The following is a 25734-nucleotide window of genomic DNA, read 5'->3' as shown; positions in this document are numbered from 1 at the left end:
ATGCTTGTTTGCCGTTGACCTACCTACAGTCAAAAAGTTTTAAATATCAAATAATGCTCTGTTTGGATTTCTTATATGCACTATATACATCTTACTGCACTGAATGCCTTCAGCACTGTGTTCTAAGAACACTGCAGATCTGAAAAGCGGTGTCAATCCCTATGAAGCAAATAACTAGAAAATTCTTGAAAGAACTGAAAGAGATCTAATCCTGTAGCTGTAGAATGGTTGGACAAACTGGATAGAAAAAAGGAAGCAATAATGATAATCTATGCTTGGTGAATCTGTACCAATATATGATATAATTACAACCTAAAGCATGGCTCTAGTAATAAAGTATCATTCTTGATTTTTTTCAATTAGTGAATTGATACAGCTTTACTACTAAGCCCAAGTACAATAACTCCACCAGGATTTAAGTCTAAATCCTTGTTAGGGCATATGTTTCAGAAACAGGTTGTTTTACATATGTACACACATACATGTATAAAACCACCTTTGTAACCCTCTAATCTTAGATTTAATATCCTACTTGGAAGCCCATTAGGGGTTTTTTTTTAATCTAGAGTGCAGATGTAATGAAAATTCTCAAAGAGCCCACTCAGAAGCAGCATGATAACAGCAGGAAAACAACTTGCATTACCATTATAAACAAAGAAAAATGCCTCACCAGTATGGTTTGGTGATTAACATTGTTAAGGCTGTATATTCAAGCACTGTATGTTAAAAGAGCAATGGGTATGAGCTTTAGGCAGTATGAGAAGTCCTGAATAATGGATGGTATTTAAAGAATAATGTGGTCAATGGTGATTGTTGGCATGAGTGGGCTACTGATAGCACTATGTAGGTTATAAATGAGGCAGAGGATGGCTGAAAGAAATGAATCCTGAAAGATGATAGCCAGTTTTTTTCCAGCAGTCAGCCTGTTAAGTAAAACCCATATATTCTAGGTCTGCTTCTAAATGAAATATTCCTTTTTCCTCCTCGGCATTGACTTGGCTGCCTTCTGCATTTATAATGGCTGTATCTGCATCGGGGGCGTCTTCGGCTCCTTTTGCTTCATTTGTTTAAATAGGTTCCTATGGAAATCAGGATTATAAAAAGAAGATCATCAGAAATCAGATCCAGTTTTAGCTGCCTTCTGGACTCACACAAAATAATACTGCTTATAATATTTTACTAGTAAATGAATATAGATATAAACGTGATCAAATGCTGCTAGGATAGCCATCATATTAGCGATATATTTGAAGGAGAGAGGACAAAAGCACATGTAATGTGAAAGTGGTGATAAAAAGGCAAGAGAGAAAGAAGGCTAGCTGAGTTATTAAAGGTTTGATCAGTTTCTGGAGGATAGGTTCATTAACAAATTATTAACCAAGCAGACATGAAGATCATAACCTCTTCCTTCTGGCAGTGAGCAATAGCAAAATGACTTCTTCAGTGGTATTTCTGGGTACTTCCTATTGACCCAGATTCATTACAGTTGGCGACAGAATAGTCCACTGGTCTGATTCAGCATGGAGTGGAAAAGTAGCTTAATGGTTAGAGCAGCAGCTGAGACCAAGGGAAGCATGCTCAAATCCTACTGTGGCTCCTTGTGATCTTGGGCAAGTCACTTAGGGCCCCCTTTACCAAGCTGTGGCCCAAGGGGGCCATTGTGTTTTTAATGTGCACCAATGCCCCCCTTTACTGCAGCTGGTAAAAGGTCTTTCTTTTTTTAAGAAATGGCCATGCAGCAAATGAAGCACTTGCCCGTATGGCCATTTCGGAGGGCAGCCTTTACTACCACCCATTGAGGTGGCAGTAAGGCTCCAGCCGCTAACCCGGCGGTAACTGGACAGCGAGCATTGCTGCCTGATTACTGCTGGGTACACAATGGCGCTACAAAAATAAATACATTTTTGTAGCACCGCATATGACAGCGCACTGGGTGTGGAAAGTACTGCTGGTCTGCTGGAGTAGCCCGGCGGTACTTCCTTTTTAGCGAGCGGTAAGCCCGCATTGAACTTACCACTGCTTTGTAAAAGGGGCTCCCAATTTTCCATTGTCTCAGGTACAAACTTAGGGGCCCTTTTCCTAAAGCTTAGCATGCACTAAGAGAACTAGCATATGCTCAATGCTAAGAAGCCCATTTCCACCCACATTCTATATAGCGTGCCTAGAGATCCATGCCAAAATTCATATGTTTTCTATAACAATGCACGTAACTTAATTAGCTTAACAAGCTAATCAGCACTGATAACAGCACTTAACAAACAATAATGAGCACTAATTGGCAAAAATTAGAATGTATGTGCAAAACTTGCTAAGTGCATTCTGTAACATGGAGGGGCATATCAAACAGCGCCGGCCATCTATTTGGCCAGCGACGCAAAGAAAAGTCCCGAACCGTATTATCGAAAAAGATGGCCGGCCATCTTTCATTTCAATAATACAGTTGGGGCCGGCCAAATGTCAGAGATGGCCGGGTTTTGAGATGGCCGGCATCAGTTTTCGCCAATAATGGAAACTAATGCCGGCGATCTCAAACCCGGCCAATCCAAGGCATTTGGTCATAAGAGGAGCCAGCATTTGTACTGCACTGGTCCCAATGACATGCCAGGACACCAACCGGGCACCCTAGGGGGGCACTGCAGTGGACTTCAAAAATAGCTCCCAGGTGCATATCTCCCTTGCCTTGGGTGCTGAGCACCCCAAATCCCCCCCCAAAAACCCACTCCCCACAACTGAACACCACTACCATAGCCCTTAGGGATGAAGGGGGCACCTACATGTGGGTACAGTGGGTTTGGGGGTTGTTGGAGGGTTTTGGAGGGATTAACATTTACCACCCACAAGTATAACAGGTAGGGGGGGATGGGCCTGGGTCCACCTGCCTGAAAGTGCACTGCACCCACTAAATACTGCTCCAGGGACTGCATATTGCTGTCAGGGAGCTGGGTATGACATTTCAGGCTGGCATAGAGGCTGGAAAAAAAGTATAATATTTTTTTTAGGGTGGGAGGGAGTTTGAGGACCACTGGGGGAGTAAGGGGAGGTGATCCCCGATTCCCTCCAGTGGTCCTTTGGTCAGTTGGGGCACCTTTTTGAAGCTTGGTCCTGAAAAAAAAGGGAGCAAGTGAATCCGTAACAGTTACACTCCAGCCCATCCATATCTACTCAGTCATGATCAGGGCACAGACCGTAGAAGTCTGACCAGCACTGGCTTTGCTTCCCAGTTACCGGTTTTACCACCCAATCTCCGTTAAGATTCCGTGGGTCCATTCCTTCTAAACAGGATTTCTTTGTGCTTATCCCATGCATTTTGAATTCCGTTACTGTTTTCATCTCTATCATCTCCCGCAGGAGGGCATTCCAAGCACCTCCCGCAGGAGGGCATTCCCTTTCTGTGAAAAAATATTTCTTGACTGGATCGGAAGAGGGGGGCATGTCAAGACGGTGGTGCACCTCGGTCGTGTTGTGAGATGCTCCGAGAACGCTGATCCCTTTTCAATGCATTTTTACCTTCAGAATGTTAGTATTTTGATGTCCACACATGAAAAGGAAAGGATCGACGAGAGTGGGAATCCCGCCTACCTCATCCTCATCACCGTTACAGCCAACTCCTGACCGGAGGCCCTCAATTGGGAATGAGGATGAGGGCTCCCGCAGTAGAGAAGACCAGAGAAGAGGAGTCTCTATGGGAAAATGAAATATCTTTATCCCCTCCCTCGGCTTCAAAAATGCCTCCGTGTCCAGCAGAGACAGCACTAAGGAAGGGAGTGGCGAGCTCCGACGGAAGTGCTGAGAGTGAGCCCCCAGCCCGGGATCCTAACGTGCTGTATAAATCTCTGGAAGTAGAGTCCCCAGACTCTGGAGACTCAGGAAAATCTACAGAGGTGAATCTGGAAAGGGTATGGTTAATTTTGAAGAAAATGGATACCTCAATACAGGAATCCGAGGTGAGATAAAAGCTCTAGCCTCTAGATTTGGAGAAGTGCAAGGTTTGGTCGAAACTGTGAAAGAAGATTTTTCTACAAAAGTTAAAACTCTGCAGCAGAAGTAGATAATCTGTGTGAATTAAAGTACTGCTGTTAAAGATAAAATTTGTCTTCATAATAAAATTGACGCTTAAATTTAAGAATCCTAAATTTCCCAAATCTCCCAGAACTCTGCCTCTAGAGATGTTCAAAAGATATCTAAAGGCATTTTAAAGATGCCATCACAAGCTTTCCCCCCGATAAATAAATTTTCCTATTTGCCTCAATAAAAAGGCAGGGAGAAGGGAGTTGAAGGAATTATACAGATAAGAGTTTGGATCTTAATGATTTATCTGCAATATTGGAACAATCTATGGAAAATATTTCTGAGAGAGCGACGCTTTTATGTCTTCGTATTTGATCAAGACTTAAATGCGGTGTTAAAATTATACTTCAGAAATTCATCTGTGTGTATCTGGATTCATAATTGTTGTATCTGGATTTTCAAAAGGTGTTGACAAAGTACCTCACGAAAGGCTACAGAGGAATTGGAGGGTCATGGGATAGGAGGAAAAGTCCTATTGTGGATTAAAACTGGTTGAAGGATAGGAAAACAGAGAGTGGGATTAAATTCACATGGAGAAGGGTAGTTAGTGGGGTTCCTCAGGGGTCCTGTGCTAGGACCCGCTGCTTTTTAAAATATTTATAAATGATTTAGAGATGGGAGTAACTAGCGAGGGTAATTAAATTTGCTGATGACACAAAGTTATTCAAAGTCGTTAACTCGCGACAGGATTGTGAAAAATTACAGAAGGACTTACGAGACTGGGAGACTGGGCGGCTAGATGGCAGATGACGTTTAATGTGAGCAAGTGCAAGGTGATGCATGTGGAAAAAAGAACCCGAATTATAGCTAACGTCATGCAAGGTTCCACATTTAGGAGTTACAGACCACAGAAGGGGATCTGGGTGTCGTCGTCGTCAATAATACACTGAAACCTTCCTGCTCAGTGTGCTGCTGCAGCTCGAAAGTGAATAGAATGTTGGGTATTATTAGGAAAGGTATGGAAAACAGGTGTAGGATGTTATAATGCCGTTATATCGCTCCATGTGCGACCACCACCTTGAGTATTATGTTTAAATGGTTTTATTAGAGCATCAATATAGCAACCACAAGATATTATATCATTCCATACATCTCTGTACAAGTTCTAACAGTGTAGTGCTAATATCAGTTATGCAAAGGCTGAAACAGCTTTTTCTTTTTTCTTTTAACTCCCCATCCCCTACTCCCCTTCCCTACTACTACTACTACTACTATTTAGCATTTCTATAGCGCTACAAAGCATACGAAGCGCTGCAACAAACATAGAAGAAGACAGTCCCTTCTCAAAGAGCTTACAATCTAATAGACAAAAAATAAATAAAGTAAGCAAATCAAATCAATTAATGTGAACGGGAAGGAAGAGAGGAGGGTAGGTGGAGGCGAGTGGTTACAAGTGGTTACGAGTCAAAAAGCAATGTTAAAGAGGTGGGCTTTCAGTCTAGATTTAAAGGTGGCCAAGGATGGGGCAAGACGTAGGGGCTCAGGAAGTTTATTCCAGGCGTAGGGTGCAGCGAGACAGAAGGCGCGAAGTCTGGAGTTGGCAGTAGTGGAGAAAGGGAACAGATAAGAAGGATGTATCCATGGAGCGGAGTGCATGGGAAGGGTTTAGGGAAGGACGAGTGTGGAGAGATACTGGGGAGCAGCAGAGTGAATACATTTATAGGTTAGTAGAAGAAGTTTTGAACAGGAATGCGAAAACGGATAGGGAGCCAGTGAAGGGTCTTGAGGAGAGGGGTAGTATGAGTAAAGCGACCCTGGCGGAAGATGAGACGGGCAGCAGAGTAATCACAATTATAAATAATTTGTATTCCTAACTGGAACAGATATAACAATCTTTAGTCAAGGATCACATTTGTCTATAACTATTAGACCAATCCCAACCAGGCAACCCCCATTTCCCATGATACAACTCCACCAGGTCTCTCCCAACCTCCTTCCCAGTCCTCTCCACTATAAGCTACCGCAGCCTCTGAGGAGTGAAGACTCTGCTTTTTATTGGGGGTATCCTTTGCCATTCCAGCTCAGACTTCATAGTAGCCTCTACAATGATAATCACTTTACTTTCCTACCTAGCTCTGGAGTATGTTGTAATCCTTGGTAGACATGTAGTTAACAGCAACTCACCCATATACCCCTCCCCAACCTCCCTAACCCTCCTTAACCCCCCTCCCATCAGGCTCCCTCCTAACTCACTCATTCACACCACATTCATCCTAACTCATTCAATACCTGACTTCGTGCTCTAGAGGAGATAGTTCTTAAATAGACTCCCCAGACTTTAATAAAGAACTGTCCGCCTTTTTGCCATGCGCCGCGCTCCCCACGCTTCCCAAAGCATCAGCTCGGCAGCTTATTTCTCCAGTACCAGTATGATGGGGCCTGGTCAGAAATCCAATGCTTGAGGATACATTTTTTTCCCAGGATACTGGACTTGCTTAGAAAAACTTTTTCCTCTTTGGTCCCTGTATCCCACATTCCCACTGTACTAAATACCACCCGTTGGAAGGACAGCCTGACCCAACTTCCAAGGGTCCTTGATAAGTATCTGGAGAGAGCTGACCAGAACATCCGAATACACCTACACTGCCATAGCCCGTGTGTTAAGTAGCACAGGGCTGTGCCGACCCGGTAAGCGCAGTAACACGGCAGGAGGGCGCCTGCCAATCAAGGGCGCCGCCGGCAGCTAGAGTAGTGTTCTAAAATTAAAAATATAAACCTCTCTCACGTTGTTGGCGCCTATGCGCATGCGCTGCTGGGTCTGGCTGACTGGCTCCTTGCTGCCTTCCCGTGCGCAGCACGTCGTTCATTCTGTTTAGCAGCGGCCCCAGCTCTGACGCACGCGCCTGGACTATGGAGCCTCGCAGGCAGTCCGACTCTCCAGGACCTGGAAGGGTGTTGCTGACGCCGACGCCGCATTGGAGTGCAGCAGTGCTGAGAGGAGAGCCGGCGCCGCTGCTGGATGATTGATCGCTGCTCCCGCGGCGCTCCGCCTTAATTTGTTTTTTGCTGAGACTGAGTCAGACTGTGGTGGACAGCAACTGGTAAGGGTTTTGCCTTGTTAGTTGTTAACTTTTCATTACTTTGTTGGCTGGCTGGCGTGGCGTGGGCCTACTTATGGATAAAGAAAAAGAAAGTGCATTTGAGGCTGCAGGTTGGGTGGGGGAACTCAACTGGAACCAACCAGGCCAGCTGGTGAAGAAAAGAAAGACAACAGCCAACAGCAGGCAAGGAAATTTCTGTGGGGTGGGGGGGGGGGAGAGAACAAGCTAGAATCAGGGAGGAATGAAGGAGGGGAGAGTAAGGGCAGCAGGAAAGGAAAATAAGAGCTGATGGAACAGAAAAGACAAAGAGGAAGATAGGAAAAACAAGGCAAGGACATTTCTGTGTGTTGAGGGGGGGGGGGGAGAGAGAACAAGCTAGAATCAGGGAGGAAGGAGGGGAGACTAAAGGCACAAGGAAAGGAAGAGATAAGCTGATGATGAGTAATAAATGGATTGTGACATATGTATAGCAATAGCACAGTCATATTTCCAGTTCTAGTAGTACTTAAGATCCAGCAACTATGTAAAAAAAAAACAAAGTAATTGACTTTTAAAATGATGGCTCGGAGTAAATGTAATGACAAGGATGTTTAAAGTGGGTAGTGCTTAAATATAGGTAGCAATGGAGGGTAATCAATCATGTGATAGGCTTTCGGTTTGTATAGTACTACTACTACTATTTAACATTTCTACAGCGCTACTAGGGTTACGCAGAGCTGTATCAAGTTAACAAAGAAGGACAGTCCCTGCTCAAAGGAGCTTACAATCTAAAGGACACGAATGCAGTCAATCAAATTGGGGCAATCTGGGTTTCCTGGTTAGTCCAATGGGTTAGGTTGCCGAAAGCGACATTGAAGAGGGTGGGCTTTAAGCAAGGATTTGAAGATGGGAGGGATCATAGATCTGTGTAATGTTATTATTTAGTGTTTAAGATGGATGATTATGGTATGCCTTCTTGAAAAGATCTGTTTTCAGTAGCTGTGTGCAGATGTATGAGAAACTGGCTTTTAGAAAAATAAAATATGAACCTTTTTTTTAACTTTCCACATAGGCACCCTGTTATAATCAGGCTCTTTTGAATGTAGGTACTTTTACACCTTAATACTAACTAGACTGGCACCAACTAAAGTTCATTTAAATGTCCTGTTGAAATTCTAAAGCTGTGTTATTCTAGATCTGTAAAGGGACCGGTGCTATATTGTACTGATCTGCAAATGGGAATGATGAGTGAGGAAATTACATTTGCAGATGACACAAAATTCAAATCTGTTAAAATGCATGCGGATTGTAAAAAATTGCAGGAAGACCTTAGGAAGTTGGCTCTTGGGCCAAACCGGGGGGGGGGGGGGGGGGGGGGGCGCCAACTGATAGTCTGCAGGGGGGCACCAGAGACCCTTGGCACGGCCCTGAAGTAGCATTCCCCATTTTGCACTTTCTACACCTCTCTGAGTCTGTTATTCTGCATGCCAAGCCTGTCTGCCCGAAAAGTATGCTCTATATATAGTTCTAAAGTGGATCTCCTATAGTTCTGCACTATACACTACCCCTTTTGTGCCTTTAAGGGCTGCCAGAATTCTCCCCCCTGCTACCGTATCCCCTGACTCTTTGCTCCATCTTTCGGCCAATTCACTTATATCCCTTACTGGTCTATATAGTCCTAGGACCTTGTAAAACCAAGATATGGATACTTGCCCGGCCGGATCCCCAGTTAAAAATTCCCTAATCTGCCCTCCAAACTTCATCGAAAGAGCTGGTTTGTGGAGACTTCGAATATAATGAAGCAGTTGAGAATAAGCCAGCTTTGCCAGTGGCCCTCCTGTACAGCGCCTCTCAAACTCTGAGAGTGGCAGCACTGTCCCATCAATTTGTAGAAAATGCTCCAACAAATTTACCCCCTGCCTGTCCAAGTCTCGGAAGATTCTGTTATCACTGCCCGCAGGGAACTCTGCATTGCCGGAGAGTGGTAACAAAACACTGCATTCTGGATTTTGATCCCACAGCTTTACTATAGCCCGCCACAGTTGACGCATCGGCTTCAAAAGTATACTTGTTTTGAAAGGTGCTGGAATTCCAGCTGTTTTTGCGTGTAAGAGATAATTCATATCCCAAGGGTGAAAAACGCTTTTTCCCATCTCATATCCGTGAAATCTGTCATGCCTAGTAACCAATCCCTCAAGTGCCTTAGGAGGCAAGCTTGGTTATAGGCTCGCATGTCTGGCACCCCTAATCCTCCTCTGTTCTGGGCTTCACCCACATACTGCCACTTCATTTTTGGCTTTCTCCCCGCCCAGCAGAATCTTACTATGTGCCTCTGCAACGCCCTCAGGTCTTTGTTGAGCAGGCTAATTGGTAGCGATTGCAACATGTAGAGCCATTTTGGGAACATTACCATTCTATAAAGATGGGCCTTCCCATGAAGGATAAGGGGAAGGAAATCCACCTAGTGAGCTGGTCTTTGGTTTCTTTCAAGAGCTTGGGGACATTGTGGCTATACAATTGGACTGGATTCATGGGGAGCATGATCCCAAGGTACTTGAATGCTTCATGTGCCTTACGTAATGGGACTTGATCTCAAACCTCTCGTTGAACCTCATCACTCGCTAAGGCCTCCGACTTATCCAAGTTTAACTTAAAGCCAGAAAATGCGCCATATTCTGTTAAACTTTCCATGAGATACCTCAAAGACGTCATGGGATCTTGAATCAACACTAATAAATCATCTGCAAAGGCAGCAGTTTTAAATACTTGGTCTCTAATTCGCACCCCCTTTATGTCAGTGTTGCTGTTGATTTCCCTCAGTAATGGGTCCAGCATCAGCACAAACAAGAGGGGCGAAAGGGGGCAGCCTTGCCTGGTTCCCCTGCCAATGGTAAACCAGTCAGAAAACATCCCGTTGACACTCACTCTCGCCCGGGGGTCAGTATATAACATCTGAACTGCATTCTCAAAGAAACCTTGTATGCCATAGGCCTTTAATGTCGCAAACAAGAATCCCCAGTCCACTCTATCAAAGGCCTTTTCGGCATCAAAACTGATTAACATGGCCTGTGTGTTCTCCAATTTCACTCTCTCCAAAGCTGCAAGGATTCGTCTCATGTTTTTAACTATCTTTCTGTCTCGAACGAATCCTACTTGCGAATCTTCTATCAACATTGGGAGGAAGCGGGCCAATCTATTTGCCATTATCTTAGCCACATATTTTGTTTCAGAATTCAACAGCGAAATAGGCCGATAGGATTCCGGTCGGTGGGCTGGCCTACCCGGCTTCAATATGACCGTTATGTGAGCTTGGTTTAAATGTGCTGGCATCTGCCCCGTCTGAATATTTTGATTGAAAACTTCTGCTAGCACCGCACCTATCTCTGACCTAAGTATTTTATAAAATTCGTTACTCAGACCATCCGGCCCCGGTGCTTTGCCTAAGGAGCTTTGTTTTAATACCCAGTCTATCTCATCTTTGGTTATTTCCGCATTTAAGATTTGTCGATCGCTCTCTGTCAATTTGGGCAGATTGATGCTTTCTAGATAGGCCTCACTAGGCGTTACAATCTCTTTTTGTGGTTTGTAGAGGTCTGCAAGGAAGTCTTTAAATATGTTGGAAATGGTGCTATCTTTATGTTCTAACACTCCTTGCTTGTTCGCTAGCGTTAATACTTTGCGGGATCCCAACCATCTATGTATCAAGCCTGGCCATAAACTTCCCCCTCTGTTAGCAAACTTATAGAGTTGATATTTATAGTACATCACTGATCTCTGCACTGTTTGTGCAGAAGCTCGTTTAGCGCCTGTTGAGCCGCCAGTAGCTGAGTCCTAATCCTCTGCAAATGTTCCCTCCCATACTGTTTCCTCAAAGGGTTACTCGCTTTTCCAAACGGAGGATCTCCCTTTGTCTCGCCTTGCGCTTGAAACAAGCAATAGGCTATTATTTTCCCCTCTAAGTACCCAGCTTTTGCGGCTTCCCGACAAAGTACAGGATTCCTCCACGGTGGCTCGCATTTGTCTCTTTGAAATCCCTCCATTTATTCACCAATTGGGATAGGAATTGGCTATCGCGATACAAATATGATGGGAATCGCCATGTATACCCCTCTCGTGCCTCCCCTTCTAACTGCAATTCCACCACCACCCATGCGTGGTCTGAAACCACTATCAGGCTCATTTTCAAAGCATTTAGCCTCCCAAAGTTCCATAGAAACCTATGGAACTTAGCCTCCCAAAGTGCTTTGAAAATATGCCTCCTCGGGTCCTATTTTGGCCTTTGTTACTTGAGTTAGCAATCCCCTTGCTATTAGTATATAGTCTATACGTGACATTGTGGAGTGCGCTCTGGACAAGTGAGTATAGTCTCGATCCACTGGATTAAGTGTCCTCCATGCATCTATCACATCTAAAGCTTCTTCAAGCATCTCAATCCCTCTTTGGGTCCTGGCCAGCGCTCTCTCCGTTGGCTTAGACCTATCTACTTGGGGTCTACTACTCGTTGAAATCTCCCCCCATTATAAGTGGCCGCTATCCCCATGTCCTGCACCTGTCCTCAACAACTGTTTGTAAAATTGTTTCTCATATCTATTAGGAGCATAAATGTTGCACAACGTCATAGGCTGTCTGTCCATTCCAGTGACACCAATAACAATCTGCCTTTGTGTCCTGAATCGTTTCTTAACGCTCACATGTATGCCTTTTCTAACAATATTAGCACCCCCCCTTTCCCTTCCACTGCGGGAGGGTCCATGATTTCGCCCACCCCACCAGCGCTGCAGCTTTTCATGCTCTGCCCTAGTTGAGATGCGTTTCTTGTAAGAAGGCTACCTGAAGCTTTCTGATCGTTTAGTACTTTCAAAATTTTCTGCTCTTAATGGGAGAATGTATACCTCCCACGTTCCAGGTGATGATCCTCAGGGAGGCCATATCTTTTCCTGCATATCTATTTGAATCCATGTCTTACAATTAACCTCCAGGGGTGTCCCCAGCCACCACCCCCCAGACCGTGTTCTCCAACTATTCTCCACACTCTCTCTAGAGCCATCTGTATTATCAAACAACCAGCACTCACACCAATCACACCATCTCTACCCCTGTTCTCCCACCCCTCTTCCCCCTTCACCCAAACCCCCTCCTCCCCTCTCCCCCCCATCTATAATCCTTACCCCTTTTATGCCCTTTGGCATCAGACTTCCTTATTCTGGGGATCGGGACCCTCTATCCCTGACACAGCGGGAACATTTCCCTGTAATGTTCTAACATAGCCTTATATACACACTTTAGATATTGGAGTATCTAGTATTCTTAATCGTTAATGGTACCAGATTGCAGTTTCTCTAAGAGAATATTCAGAGTTCCAATTCAATTGCCAGGCCGAATAGCTCCTAAAAGCGGTTCCGATGTGGTCCAATTCAAACTTAGAACTGTTCCAACTTCATCCGTTAATCTGCCTTTGATCGCTTGACGACTCTCGAACCAGTTGCTCCACATATTCCTTGGCCTCACGGACTTATCAAAAAACAATGTTTGCCATTGTTGATCACTTTCAGTCTGGCTGGGTACAGCAGGCTGAACTTATACTTTAGTCCATATAACTTTGAGCAATAGTGGCGCGAATTCTTCCTCGTGCTGATACGTTAAAAGAAAATCATCCTGAAAACAGAAGGGCTTTACCTCCCTGGTACTCCAATTGTCTTCCCACTCCTCAGACTCTTCAGGATCTCCATTTTATGGGCGTAATTAGGATTTTTAGAATTACTACCCGGGGTCTGTCTGTGTTTTTTCCCTGCGGGGGCCCCAGCGATGTGCGCGGTTCCACTTTCATCCACTCAGCTAATTCAGAGCTCTCCAGGGCCTCCGGCAGCCATTTTTTCCAAAAAACACACACAAGTTTTCTCCGGTAAGTTCTCTGGTAACTCCACCAGCCGGAGATTGTTTCTCCGCGACCGGGTTCTCCAAGTCTTCTACTTTCCTTTCCAACTCCACACAGTCGGGTCTCCATTTTAGGCTGTTCTCCGCCACCCATCGGATCTCCTCCTCTGCCTGCCCCAGCCTCTGCTGCGCTTCATGCAGATCTGTTACTAACGTTGCCTGACGTTCTTCCATCCCCATCCAGTTTGTCAAGGATTAATTGCAGCTTCTTTCCTACCGTTTGCTCCACTGCGCTCTAACCTCTTCGGTGATCTCAGCGGCCCATAGCCCACATAGGAGAGTGTGGCGCTGCTTTGTCCTCCATCTTTGCTTCTAGTGATCGGACTCGTTCCTTAGGCTCTTTCCTAGCAGATTTGTCATCATCCGGTATCGCAGCTCGATAATTATGCGATTAGATGTGTGCTCAGCGGTTAGCTATTATGCTTTCCCAGGTTTCCCCGGTTTTTCGCTGATATCGAGCGCAAGGTTTTTCGGGCGTCCCCGGAGCAGCTGTGCCTTGCAACTAGCTACTCCATTCCCCAACTGGAAGTCCCGCACCTTGAGATTGTGTTCAATTCTGGTCGCCGCATCTCAAGAAAGATATAGTGGAATTGGAAAAGGTGCAGCGAAGGGCGACTAAAATGATAGCGGGGATGAGACGACTTCCCTATGAAGAAAGACTAAGGAGGCTAGGGTCTTTTCAGCTTGGAGAAGAGACGGCTGAGGGGAGGACATGATAGAGGTATATAAAATAATGAGTGGAGTGGAACAGGTGGATGTGAAGCGTCTGTTCACGCTTTCCAAAATACTAGGACTAGGGGGCATGCGATGAAACTACAGTGTAGTAAATTTAAAACAAATCGGAGAAAATGTTTCTTCACCCAACGCGTAATTAAACTCTGGAATTCGTTGCCGGAGAATGTGGTGAAGGCGGAAGCTTGGCAGAGTTTAAAAAAGGGGTTAGACGGTTTCCTAAAGGACAAGTTCATAAACCGCTACTAAATGGACTTGGGAAAAAATCAACAATTCTAGGAATAACATGTATAGAATGTTTGTACGTTGTGGGAAGCTGGCCAGGTGCTCTTGGCCTGGCTTGGCTGCTGTCGTGGATAGGATGCTGGGCTCGATTGGACCCTTGGGCTTTTCCAAGTGGAGTATTGTGTTCAGTACTGGTCTCCGTATCTCAAAAAAGATATAGTAGAATTGGAAAAGGTACAGCGAAGGGCGACGAAAATGATAGTGGGGATGGGACGACTTTCCTATGAAGAGAGGCTGAGAAGGCTAGGGCTTTTCAGCTTGGAGAAGAGACGGCTGAGGGGAGATATGATAGAAGTGTATAAATAATGAGTGGAATGGATCGGGTGGATGTGAAGCGACTGTTCACGCTATCCAAAAATACTAGGACTAGAGGGCATGAGTTGAAGCTACAGTGTGGTAAATTTAAAACGAATCGGAGAAAATTTTTCTTCACCCAACGTGTAATTAGACTCTGGAATTCGTTGCTGGAGAACGTGGTACGGGCGGTTAGCTTGACGGAGTTTAAAAAGGGGTTAGATAGATTCCTAAATGACAAGTCCATAGACCGCTATTAAATGGACTTGGAAGAATTCCGCATTTTTAGGTATAACTTGTCTGGAATGTTTTTACGTTTGGAGAGCGTGCCAGGTGCCCTTGACCTGGATTGGCCACTGTCGGTGACAGGATGCTGGGCTAGATGGACCTTTGGTCTTTCCCAGTATGGCACTACTTATGTACTTATGTACTCATCTATGCTATTTGCGGGTGCAAAGATCTGGATTTTCCCCGATGTTACTAAGTTGAGAAGGAAACCTTTTATTGAAATGAAACAGAAAACCCTAGAAGTGGGTAGAACTGTTTTTTTTTGGCCTACCCTTGCAAATGTATAGTCCATTTAGGGTTAACAAAATACGTTTTCTTCTCACCAGACCATTTAAAATCCTTCCTAGATTCTAAACAAGTGAAGCTAAAAGAATAAGATTGGGGGGTAGCATTAAGCCTTATTTGTATGATTATATGATAAATGGAAATCTTCTCTAATATGTATGAGCCCCCCCCCCCCTCCTTTGTTTGTGGTCTGAGGAAGCATTTCATATTTTCTTGTTAAGGGAAATAATTCTTATAAACTTTTCTTACTTTGACATTATGGGAAGTAGTCCCTATATTTTCTTTTAAGTTTGTTACCGCTGTATTGCTTTGACAATGTATATTGAAACTTTGTCATATATTTTGAAAAATTATAAATAAATAATTTAAAAAAAATACTTCCTGACATTATTCCTGAGTCTGCCCCCTTCAACCTCAAATCATGTCCTCTACTTCTACTGCTTTCTCATCTCTCGAAGCGGTTTGTTTGCGGATTAACACCTTTCAAATATTTGAAAGTTTGTATCATGTCACCCCTGTTTCTCCTTTTCTCCAGGGTATATATGTTCAGGTCAGCAAGTCTCTCCTCAGATGGTTTGCAACGCAAATCCCATGCCATTTTTGTAGCTCTCTTTTTATATCCTTGACAAGATATGGCCTCCAAAATTGAAAACAATACTTCAAGTGGGGCCTCACCAATAACTTGTACAGGGGCATAAATGCCTCAGAAATGAACCAGCTTTCCTTTTTAACTCAGGTGAAGAAGGACTTCTGTAAAATGCTGAATGCAGGTTTTGGACTCATACTGCACAATATGCATGTTTGCAACCATTTATCATCAATATAAAGTTGTAAAATGCCTCTGTGAAAACCTAACATGGCTAGGTGCAATTGTACATCCTAGTGACTGTTTTTACCTTCACCTGCTATTATTAATAAATATAGGTGACTATTTTACTCTGACTCCACGCCTTTTTTGGAACTTCACTTTTCCTTGATGTTCTTGTCATTGCACATATTTTAAAGTATTTTTCCTGGGATTCTATATATCGCGCCTATTGTTCCACATCGAAATCCAAGCATATTTTATAACAATGTGTGTAACTTAATTGGCTTAGCAAGCTAATCAGTGTTTTTAACAGCACTTAACAAGCAATAATGAGTACTAATTGGCAATAATTAGAATTTACCTGCATAACTTGCTAAGCGTATTCTGTAACATACAGCACCTAAATTCTATTGCATGGAGCCAAAAAGGGGCATGGTTATTGGCAGGGGAATGGCACTTCATGGGCATTCCAAAATTTATGCACACTATTATAGAATATGCTCCTCTATGCCTAAATTTAGGTGCCAGTATGTACACCATGTTTCCCTTGGTGCAAGTGGATGCATGTAGTCCTAAGCACTGAGATTCAACTAAGCATATTCTATATACAGAGACATTCCCATCCCCACCAGTGCTGGCCTTCCAACAGCCACCAAACTTATAACACAAGCTGATCAGAAGTAAACTCCCAACACAGACGGAAAAAGAAAAGGGCACATTTCCCTGTAACACAGCCAGCTGCAAACTATGCCAAAACATTTCACAAGACCCCACAGTCATTCACAAGGGAAAAATATTCAACATAAAGGACTATTTTACATGCTCATCTTCCAATGTGGTATATATCATTCAGTGTAAAAAATGTAACGAAGGATGCTATATTGGAGAAACAGGCCAGATGCTTAAGACAAGATTCAATCTGCACAGACATCACATGAAAATAGCCGGTGCCAGTCAAGTCCCCACCCCTGTGGGCCAACACTTTACAAGACCAGAACACTGCACCAGTGATTCCACAGTAATCACAGTAAGGTAATTTTAAAACAATACAGGAACGTAAGACCTTTGAAATAAGAATGATTGAATATTTTGACAACAAACAAACAGGACTTAATAAGGATCTGTGTTTTCTAACCCATTATAAACCATAAAGCTGTATTTCTCTGTTTATTTCTCTGTTTATTACCCTCCTCTCACCTACCAACACCCATCCTGTTAGAATATCAATGAAATGCTTTGATGTCCCCATGCATACCCCCACCCTCCCACTCTGTCAGACTGTCAAAGTAATGCTTTGATGTTTCTCTTATATATACTATCTGCTAACACATTTGCTTATTTCCGATCTGACGAAGAAGGGCAACCTTCGAAAGCTAATCAAGAAATGTATTAAGTTATGTCCAATAAAAAAGGTATCATCTTATTTTATTTTCCATGTTTTATTTGTTTGATTTCTATTGATAACCTTTAAGAGTGGACTAACACGGCTACCACACCTCTCTATATACAGAGACTAAATTTAGGCACAGCTTGTAGAATAAGTTTAAGAGGAAATTTATTCCGCGTGGATTTTTCATGCACCATATATAGAATCTGGCCCTTTATGTACACATCCTTTTCTTAATCTCGTTTCTTCCTTTTATTTTTCCCCATCTAGTCCTGCCTAATTATGCTCTCACGTATCCACCCTTAATTATTTGTTTGTCCTTGAGACAGTCTAAATCACTGGTTATTTAGGAGCCCTTTTACTAAGGTGCATAGGCACGTACGTGCGTCTAATGTGCATCAAATTGGAACTATCACCCGGCTACTGCGTACCCCGGGAGGTAATTCCATTTTTGACGTGCATCCAAAATATACGGTACAAATTTTCTACCATGTGGCGCTTACCTAGCGGTAATTGGCAGTATATGTGCACTGACGATTATCGCCTAGTTAATGCGTGAGACCTTACTGCTAAGTCAATGGGTGGCGGTAAGGCCTCAGGCCAAAAATGGATGTGCACTGGTTTTAATTTTGCTGCATGTCCATTTTTTAGCCACAAAAGAAATGACCTGTTTTTCAGGTGCACTGAAAAATGGACCTGCCTGCAACCAAAACACGTGCCTACACCAAAGCAGGCCATTTTTCGGTGAGTCTTAGTAAAAGGGACTCTTACTGCACATATATTAATTTGCTTCTTGAAGTTAATGTAATTTGAGTTATATTTTGTACATCATTATGTTTTATGCATTTATTGTTTGTTTGTAAGCCACATTCAACTTGAGTTTATTTCAGGCTAATGTGGGGTATAAATGTCATGAATAAATAAATAAATATCCCCTAAGGATACACAGTTTTTTAAATGTGTATGGATATATTAACATGCATTAACCTATGATTTAAACATTTAGCAACATGAATGGAACCAAAAAGGTCCAAAAATCATGAATAAAGGCCCAACAACCTGAAAAGAAATTGCTTTCCTGGTCACATCCTTAAAAAAAAGTGAATTCAGCATTTAAAAAAGTCACCCTTTCTAAGCCTTGATTTTTCACTGAAATGAGTTTTGCCTACTTTGTCTACCCCATGAATCCATTTACTGCATTATTTTTCTTCCTCAGAACAATACAATAGCTAACTTTTTGAATAAGTACAGTGTACAGGAAGAGTGACACTGAGCGAATCTGACAATGTTAAATGTATCTGAGTTATTATCTTGAGCAATTTACTCTCTATAGATTGTGTGTAAGGTTATATTTTTGACACTTTAGTTTGCTTTTTCTCCTGGGTGTTCTTTCTTGTACTGGGTCTGTTGATCAGGCACGTTTACTTTTGCCTCATTTTTTGAGAGTTCAACAAATATTAATTTTGTGACATATGATATTATTTGAAGAAGTCTCTTGTAGTCTTGTGACTAGAATAGTCTCAGAACATGCCAAAGTTGGTAAACTTAGCTCCAGGGCCAGTGGCAGATCTACCATTAGGCCAACAGTGGCAGAGGCCTCAGGCGTCACTCTTCAGGGAGTGGCATATCTCCCCACACCAACTGTGGTCTGGTTTCTTCCCCTTTCCTTCTTCAGTCCTCCCCCCCCAGAACCTACCTTTGTTGCTGAAAGTCGTCGGAAGCAGCGATTCCCATAGGCTGCTCTGCTGCCGGTACTGGCCTCCTGTCTGCGCTGCAGCTTACCTCTCTGATGTAACTTCCTGTTTCCTTAGAGGCAGGCTGCAGTAGAGAGAAGAGGCTGATGCCAGCAGCAGGGTAGCCTAGGGGAAATGACTGCCACCATTTGCCTTTGGGAAACAAAAGGTAGGCTTGGGGAAGGGGGAGATGCCAGACTGCGACTGGGGGAAGGCAGCATCTCAGCCCTGCCTCAGGCGGTAGATTGCCTTGGGCTGCCCCTGTTCAAGGCTAAGAAATAACATTATTCCTTCAATTGACCCCAGCCCCCAGGAAAAGGGTGGATGGATTTAACTTTTGATTGGCAAGGAGAATGTAAAGCAGTGGGTGGGATCAGCTACATTCAAATGCTATTACATTGCCACCTATCGCATATGGTGTCGATTTTCAGCTGCTCAGTCAGCAGTGGAGTTAACTGGTATCAGTTTTTACCCTGAATATTCTATTCAGTGAGATTTAGGCTAAATTTCCATTGAATACCCTCAACTAGCGCTAACTGGATAAAGATGTCATGCTAAGCTCACTGCAGCACCTGTTGCTGACCAAAATTATCCAGTTAAATTTCGACGGAAGAAAGAACTTTTTCACATTAATATACACGTATATGTGTGTAAATTGTTGCTTATAGAATGCACCCTCCCCAGCTGCGAGTAAATATGTATGATGACAGCAACAAGCATACTGCTAAATATTTTGAGTTTGGGCATGTTTGGGTGAATTTTGAGAGGAATATGGACAGAGCCATGAAATTTATAAATTATACAATTTTGGCAGCTTTGATTCATTATTATTATTATTTATTCATTTTATTATTATTACTTTTATTTATTTTCTGGGGCAATTGAATATAGAGACATAGGTATCTAACGCCTATGTTTACTAAGCAGTGCTATGAGTGGCGTTAGCATTTTTAACACGCATAAATGGTGTATGCATGTTAAATGTTAACACGCCCATAGAAATGTATAGGCACGTTAGCATTTAATGTGCCCTTAAATTTACAGGCACGTTTAAAAACGCTAACACACCTTAGTAAACATAACCCTGAGTGTTTTTTATAAAGTAAGTCCAAAACAGATGCCTGCTTGTCTTCTGAACGTAAGCAACCTGTTATGAAATGACCCTCATAGAGCTGATATTTAATGCTACTTGGATAAACCAAAGCTGTGCCCCAGAATACACAAAATTGTCATTTGTTTTAACCAGATAAGTTTTTTTCTGGGCAATGAGTTGGCTGGAAAAAAATTTAACTAATATGCAGTTTTGAAGGGGGGGGGGGGGGGGGAGTAATTCTTAACTCCCAATGTAACCCGACAAATCTTTTGAATAACAATATCTGAGTATAATTTGAAGGAAAACAAATGATACAATATAAAGGGCCCTGTTTATTAGGGTGCACTAGCGTTTTACTGCGTGCTAAAATGAGCACACACTAAACGCTAGAGACACCCATAGGAATATATGAGTGCATTTAGTTTGTGCTAAAAATGCTATCGTGCCCTTAGCACAGCTTAGTAAACAGGGGTCCAAAGTATTATGTACTTCCCCCACCCCCCCCCCAAAAAAAGAGGTAAATGCACTTTAATTCAATATATCCTACCTTTATGTCTTGCCCAAATATCGCCCCAAGCAGAATGATAGAACACAGAGTGACAAACACCACTACAGCCACTATTCCTCCTATAAGAGCATGGTCAGGTCCCACTTGCCCTGCCAGGGTACTGGGGTCTAGGAAAAGAAGAAAAACATTGTCATGATCAGATAAGGCATGTTATTAGACCTATACGAACAGCTAAGAAAACATTTTGCCCATTGCTAGTCCATAAAGGTTACCCTCACTTCTGAACTACATATGAGCAATGTGATGGACCTGTAAATGATATCTCAGAATTCTAGGATGCAAATTGCACGGAAAATTTCACCAACACTAGTTTCTTGCAGAGGTTATTAGATAGAAAGGATGTTCTAGTCAATCATACATCTCAAAATCTGGCCATTGCTATTTATAGAAGTAAAAACAAGGAGCTAAGAATGGGGATCAAATAGCATCAGAAGAACAGTCTCTGCATAATACATAATTTATATCAGCTTAGTCTCAGTGGGAATCCTTCCTGTATTCGCATCTTGTCATTTCTATGCTATTGTAAGAGAAAAGGCAGGAGATAAAGTGCAGCCTTCTCTGAAGACGATTGAGCTTTGATGAAATTGGCCAGATAATATGTTGTGCATTCATAAAGACCATTATTCACGCTAGCATTGGTTCTTGAATTACTACACTTATCTTGATTAATGTCAGAGCAATTAAACTCTTGAGCCAGAAATCTGCAGCTGTATACAGCACCTGTAGTATCCTATTGGGATAGTTGTTAGATTTCCATTATGGGCATTATTTTAAAAGCTCTGAGCCAGATTCAGTAGATGGCACTCAAATTTAGGCGCTGGGAAAAATTTGCACTGAGCACTATTCTCTAAAGGACACTCTGGGCTGGCAGCCCTTCTAGAATAGTGCTTAGGGTGGATTCCAGTGCCTGAGGACTTATGCCATTTGAAACCTGGCATAAACCCTGGCGCACAGTTGGTGCTTAACCATGGTATTCTATAACACTGCACCTACTTATCTGGAATGCCCCTTGCTCACCCATGCCCATTCCATGGACATGCCCTCTTTGGGTTGTGTGCAAGAAACTTTGAGTGTGCTCATTATAGAACAGCAACAAACAAAAGAGTTGGGTGTTAGATGAGTTGATGATATGTGCCCATCTTTTTGACGGTACAGGCAATTCTCATGGTTACCCGATGTATACACAGAAGAGACAAATCTTCACAGAATACACAGTATGCAGCAACACAGCGAAGATGACTCAGGAATGAGTAGACAACATTCCAATTAATAATAGTTTATTAAAAGATGATCGAGACTCGACACAGCTGTGTTTCTGCTGAGTAGGCCTGCATGAGGAGTCTCATATCAAATCAGATCATCCGCTTGATAAATTGGTTGTCACAGTTGTATAGAGATAATAAATTGTGCACTCCATGCGCCCAAGTGGTGTTACAGCTGTGTCGAGTATCAATCATCTTTTAATAAACTGTTTTATTAACTGGAATGTTGTCTACTCATTCCTGAGTCATCTTTGCTGTGTTGTTGGATTCTCTTGGTTACCAACATAGATAATGGAATGGGAGGACATATATATGCTTCAGCTTCTAACCAAGAGGGAGAGACATCATCAGAGCAATAATGTAACTAAGAAGAACCATATTTAGTTAATGTAATCAAATGATAATACTAAAGGTCAGGAAAGTTTAGTCCATCATTAAACTTGGATGCTTTCAGTTTGGACAATCATATGCCGGGGGGGGGGGGGGGTATTTTGCCGAATAAATGCACAGAATTTCTTATTAATCCATCTATATAGAGATTTGGGACATAGAGAAGGCAGAATACATAGAAAATAAGAGATTCTAGGCATAAAAGTCATTTTAAAACCCTTTAGTGTCCAATGTTCCCATCAATCTGTTCCCATATGGCTTATTACGGGAATATTGGACACTAAAGGGTTAATAGTTGAAATTCTGCCCCACCAAGTTAGGTTCAAAGGTGACAATTTGGCTAGATCACTATTTACTACTACTTATCATTTCTATAGCGCTACTAGACGTACGCAGCGCTGTACACTTGAACATGAAGAGACAGTCCCTGCTCGACAGAGTTTACAATCTAATTAGGACAGACAAACAGGACAAACAACAAACTATTAATTATATCTTTGATTCTGGTGATATTGAGATTAATAATTTGATTAGAATCTTTGTGGATAAGAATACCTTACTTGTCTTCTGATCTGGTGATTGTGTTTGTGGTTGCTGAAGGAGCTCTGAGAGCTGTTCAATTGCCTAATTGTTGTCTATGTCCACGTAGGTGTGACTTTGGCTACCTTTCATTTCTCTGCAGTTTTCAGACCTCCTCCTCATCTATGCAGCCCCCTCAGTCAAACCAAAAACTCCCAGTTTACCTGCCCCCATTTCCCTGCCAGGCTACACTCAAACTCCCACAACTTTAGGGGTAGGGAAATAGTGCAAAAATCTCGGAAATATAAGATTTTATCTTCTATCTTCAGTGCCTCAGTCACCTTGGCTCTTAGGACTCTCTCCTGATTGACCAGCCACTCCAACCAAGATGTTATAATAGAACTAAAACACACAGACACACAGAGCAGGTCCTTGTGGAATCTTTGGTATGATTGACTTGATTTATAGAATCAAAATGTTGCATTGGTCAGCAAAAAATGTTTTATCTCTGATTTTCAAGGATCTTAATAATCCAAACTGTGATTGTGATCTCACCTGGAATATGCTTCTTGTGTGTTTTCACTATGGATATCCTGAAAACTCAACTGACTGGGTGTGTCATGGGACCTGGGTTGAGAACCAAGAGTCTAGTCTACCCCTTAGCCGATCTGTGCTTGACCTTGCTTTACTCCTAGTTTCCTTTAAGTGAAAAGAGAAGGAACAATGACTTTACTATGAGGACAATTCTGCAACCTGGGTGCCTTCATTTAGGTGTCCCAAGGATTCACAGTTGAAGCTTATTATATAATGGCATCTGGTTTCAATATGCAGTACGTTAACCTGGCATCAGTGTGCCTAACATTCAACATTTACACACCAGCAGTAACCTAAGCCATAGAGCTGGTGACATGTGGGGCATCTAAATGCGGCAGAAATTATTATTACTAGTATTCTAGATATTTACATATGCAAACAGCATGTAAATGTGGAGACCTAGATTACAGAATTGCCCTTTATATGTCTTACTTGTTTCAATCATTGAGTTTTTTCTATCACCAACTCATAAGAACCACGGATTTAGAATCTGTTAGGGTCCTTTTTATTTCTTCCCTATTTACAAGGTCACCTTTGAACACCAAATGTTTATTTTGAAAACATTCCTCTCCTAAGCTCAGAACAGCTAAGCCATCATCTTAGAAACACGTGTACATAATACAAAGATCACTGGTCCCTTGCCTGAATGCTTAAGATGAATAAACAGATAAACTGAATCCTTACTAGCAGCTGAAATATGTAGGGGTGATGCATGTTTTCAATGTTCTGTCATGTACAATCTGTGGTGAAAAACTATGTAAGAAAGGGGATTCAGAGGTGACACATTTACTCTCAAATTTAAATACAATATGAGAAAAATACTTGTGGTTTTCTTATGCAGCGTATGTGCAGATTCTACACAGTGCCAGAAGCTTCTCTTTAAACAAATTCTTATTAGGATAAAAAATAGAGTAAACCCCCCTCATTCTATAAACTGGAATCAATATTGCACCAAATTAAGGGGTCCTTTTACTATGATGCTGTAAAAGGGGGCCTGCGCTAGGATCAGCGTGTGTTTTTTGATATGCGCCGAGGCTCCCTTTTACTGCAGCCGGATAAAAAGCTCTCTGGTGGTGTCTGATGTCATGAAAAGTTTATGAAGTGGCTATTACAGTTTGTTTTTCATGCCATTACTCCAGCTGCTAAGTTTTCTAGCTCTTTGAATGAGGTAGGTAGCTTCATAGGCGCCCGTATAAGAGGCTTGGGGAGGCTAAGCCTCCCTGCTGCAGCAGGATGGATCAGCTGTGGAAATCCCACTGCTTTGGGGGGGGGGGGGGGTTAAATGTTGATTTAACTCCATCCTCACAGCAGGAGCTGTCTCTAGCCTTGTGTAACCAGTTGTAGAAATTGGTTTATGGTTTAATTTGTTTACCTTACTGCTGGGAGAGCAGGGGGGTTGGCTGGAGGTGTCCTGGGTTGCCAGGGAGATATTTAACGAGGGTGACTTCCTGACCTGCACATGAGCAGTTCATACCAAAGAGACTTGCACTGACACCTGAGGACAGATAGCAGCAGAATCGGATACTGGGCCAGCATGATTAGAAAAAGTCACCAGACAACAAAGGTAGAAAAAGTTCATTTTATTTTCATTATAGTGTTTGGAATATGTCCACTTTGAGAATCAGGTGCTCAACATTAAAAGTTTATATTTATTTACTTATTTATGGCATTTATCCCACATTAAACATGAATTAGGGTGTTTTGTGGCTCTACATGAGACTTGTGATGATATGTTCCCTTGTTTCATATTGTTGACGGTCTGCATTTTCCATATGGGTGGTATATTGGTGTATTAGGTTCTGCCCAGTGTATATTTATGGTACAGTAAGGTTCTGAGTGTGTTTTTGCACAAAGTTGTGCATAGTGTTTTGCAGTTGAGCGATTGTGGTTAGAATATGCTTTGAGCAACCACTTTATTCTTTGACATATCATACATATCTAATATCTAAATTTAATAAAAGGTATTAATTGTGACTTTTATTTTATTTATTTATTTTTCTGTGTGTGTTATCAGACAATTATGGAATTATGGATTGTGCCTTAGGTCACAAGCAGCAGCAGGATTTGAACCCTGGTTTCCTGGGTTATCAGCCTGAAATTTTAACTAGGCTACTCCTATGCTCCTTCCACCCTCGGGTGGCCTCTGCTGATGTAAGGCATGGAAAGACCTGAGCTGGGAATCATAGCCACGTCTCACTGCATGGCAGTGCACAGAAGTGCCACAGAGCTACCAAGTTGGCCCTTCCCTCAATATTCATGATAGCTGGGAAAACAAATGGCATTCGATCAGGTTAATTTATTGCAGGGGTTTCAACTTGGTCCTTGGGATATATCCTGCTAGTGCAGTTTTCTGTATATTCACAAGGAATATGCATGAGACAGATTTGCATATATTGTCTTCATGTATCATTTATATTCCTTGTGGATATCCTGAAAACTGCACTGATTGGGTGTGCTGAGAACCATTCACTTAA

The 25734-nt window shown here is 42.5% G+C and overlaps 1 protein-coding gene across 1 annotated transcript in view; it reads right to left on the bottom strand.

Annotated features, from left to right (window-relative positions):
• Nucleotides 1–978: 978 nt before the first annotated feature.
• CADM2 (cell adhesion molecule 2) overlaps nucleotides 979–25734 on the bottom strand; it is a 1618262-nt gene continuing 1593506 nt past the window's right edge. Inside the window, exons 10-11 of the mRNA XM_030204240.1 lie at nucleotides 20475–20602; nucleotides 979–1079 (exon numbers count right to left, since the gene is read on the bottom strand). Coding sequence (XP_030060100.1) covers nucleotides 1068–1079; nucleotides 20475–20602 — 140 coding nt within the window. The 3' untranslated portion in view covers nucleotides 979–1067. The remainder of the gene's footprint in view (nucleotides 1080–20474; nucleotides 20603–25734) is intronic.

Source organism: Microcaecilia unicolor, chromosome 5, assembly GCF_901765095.1.
Source record: "Microcaecilia unicolor chromosome 5, aMicUni1.1, whole genome shotgun sequence".
Taxonomy (NCBI): domain Eukaryota; kingdom Metazoa; phylum Chordata; class Amphibia; order Gymnophiona; family Siphonopidae; genus Microcaecilia; species Microcaecilia unicolor.
The sequence above is the reverse complement of the archived record's forward strand: the minus strand, read 5'-3'. Positions and strand labels throughout refer to the sequence as shown.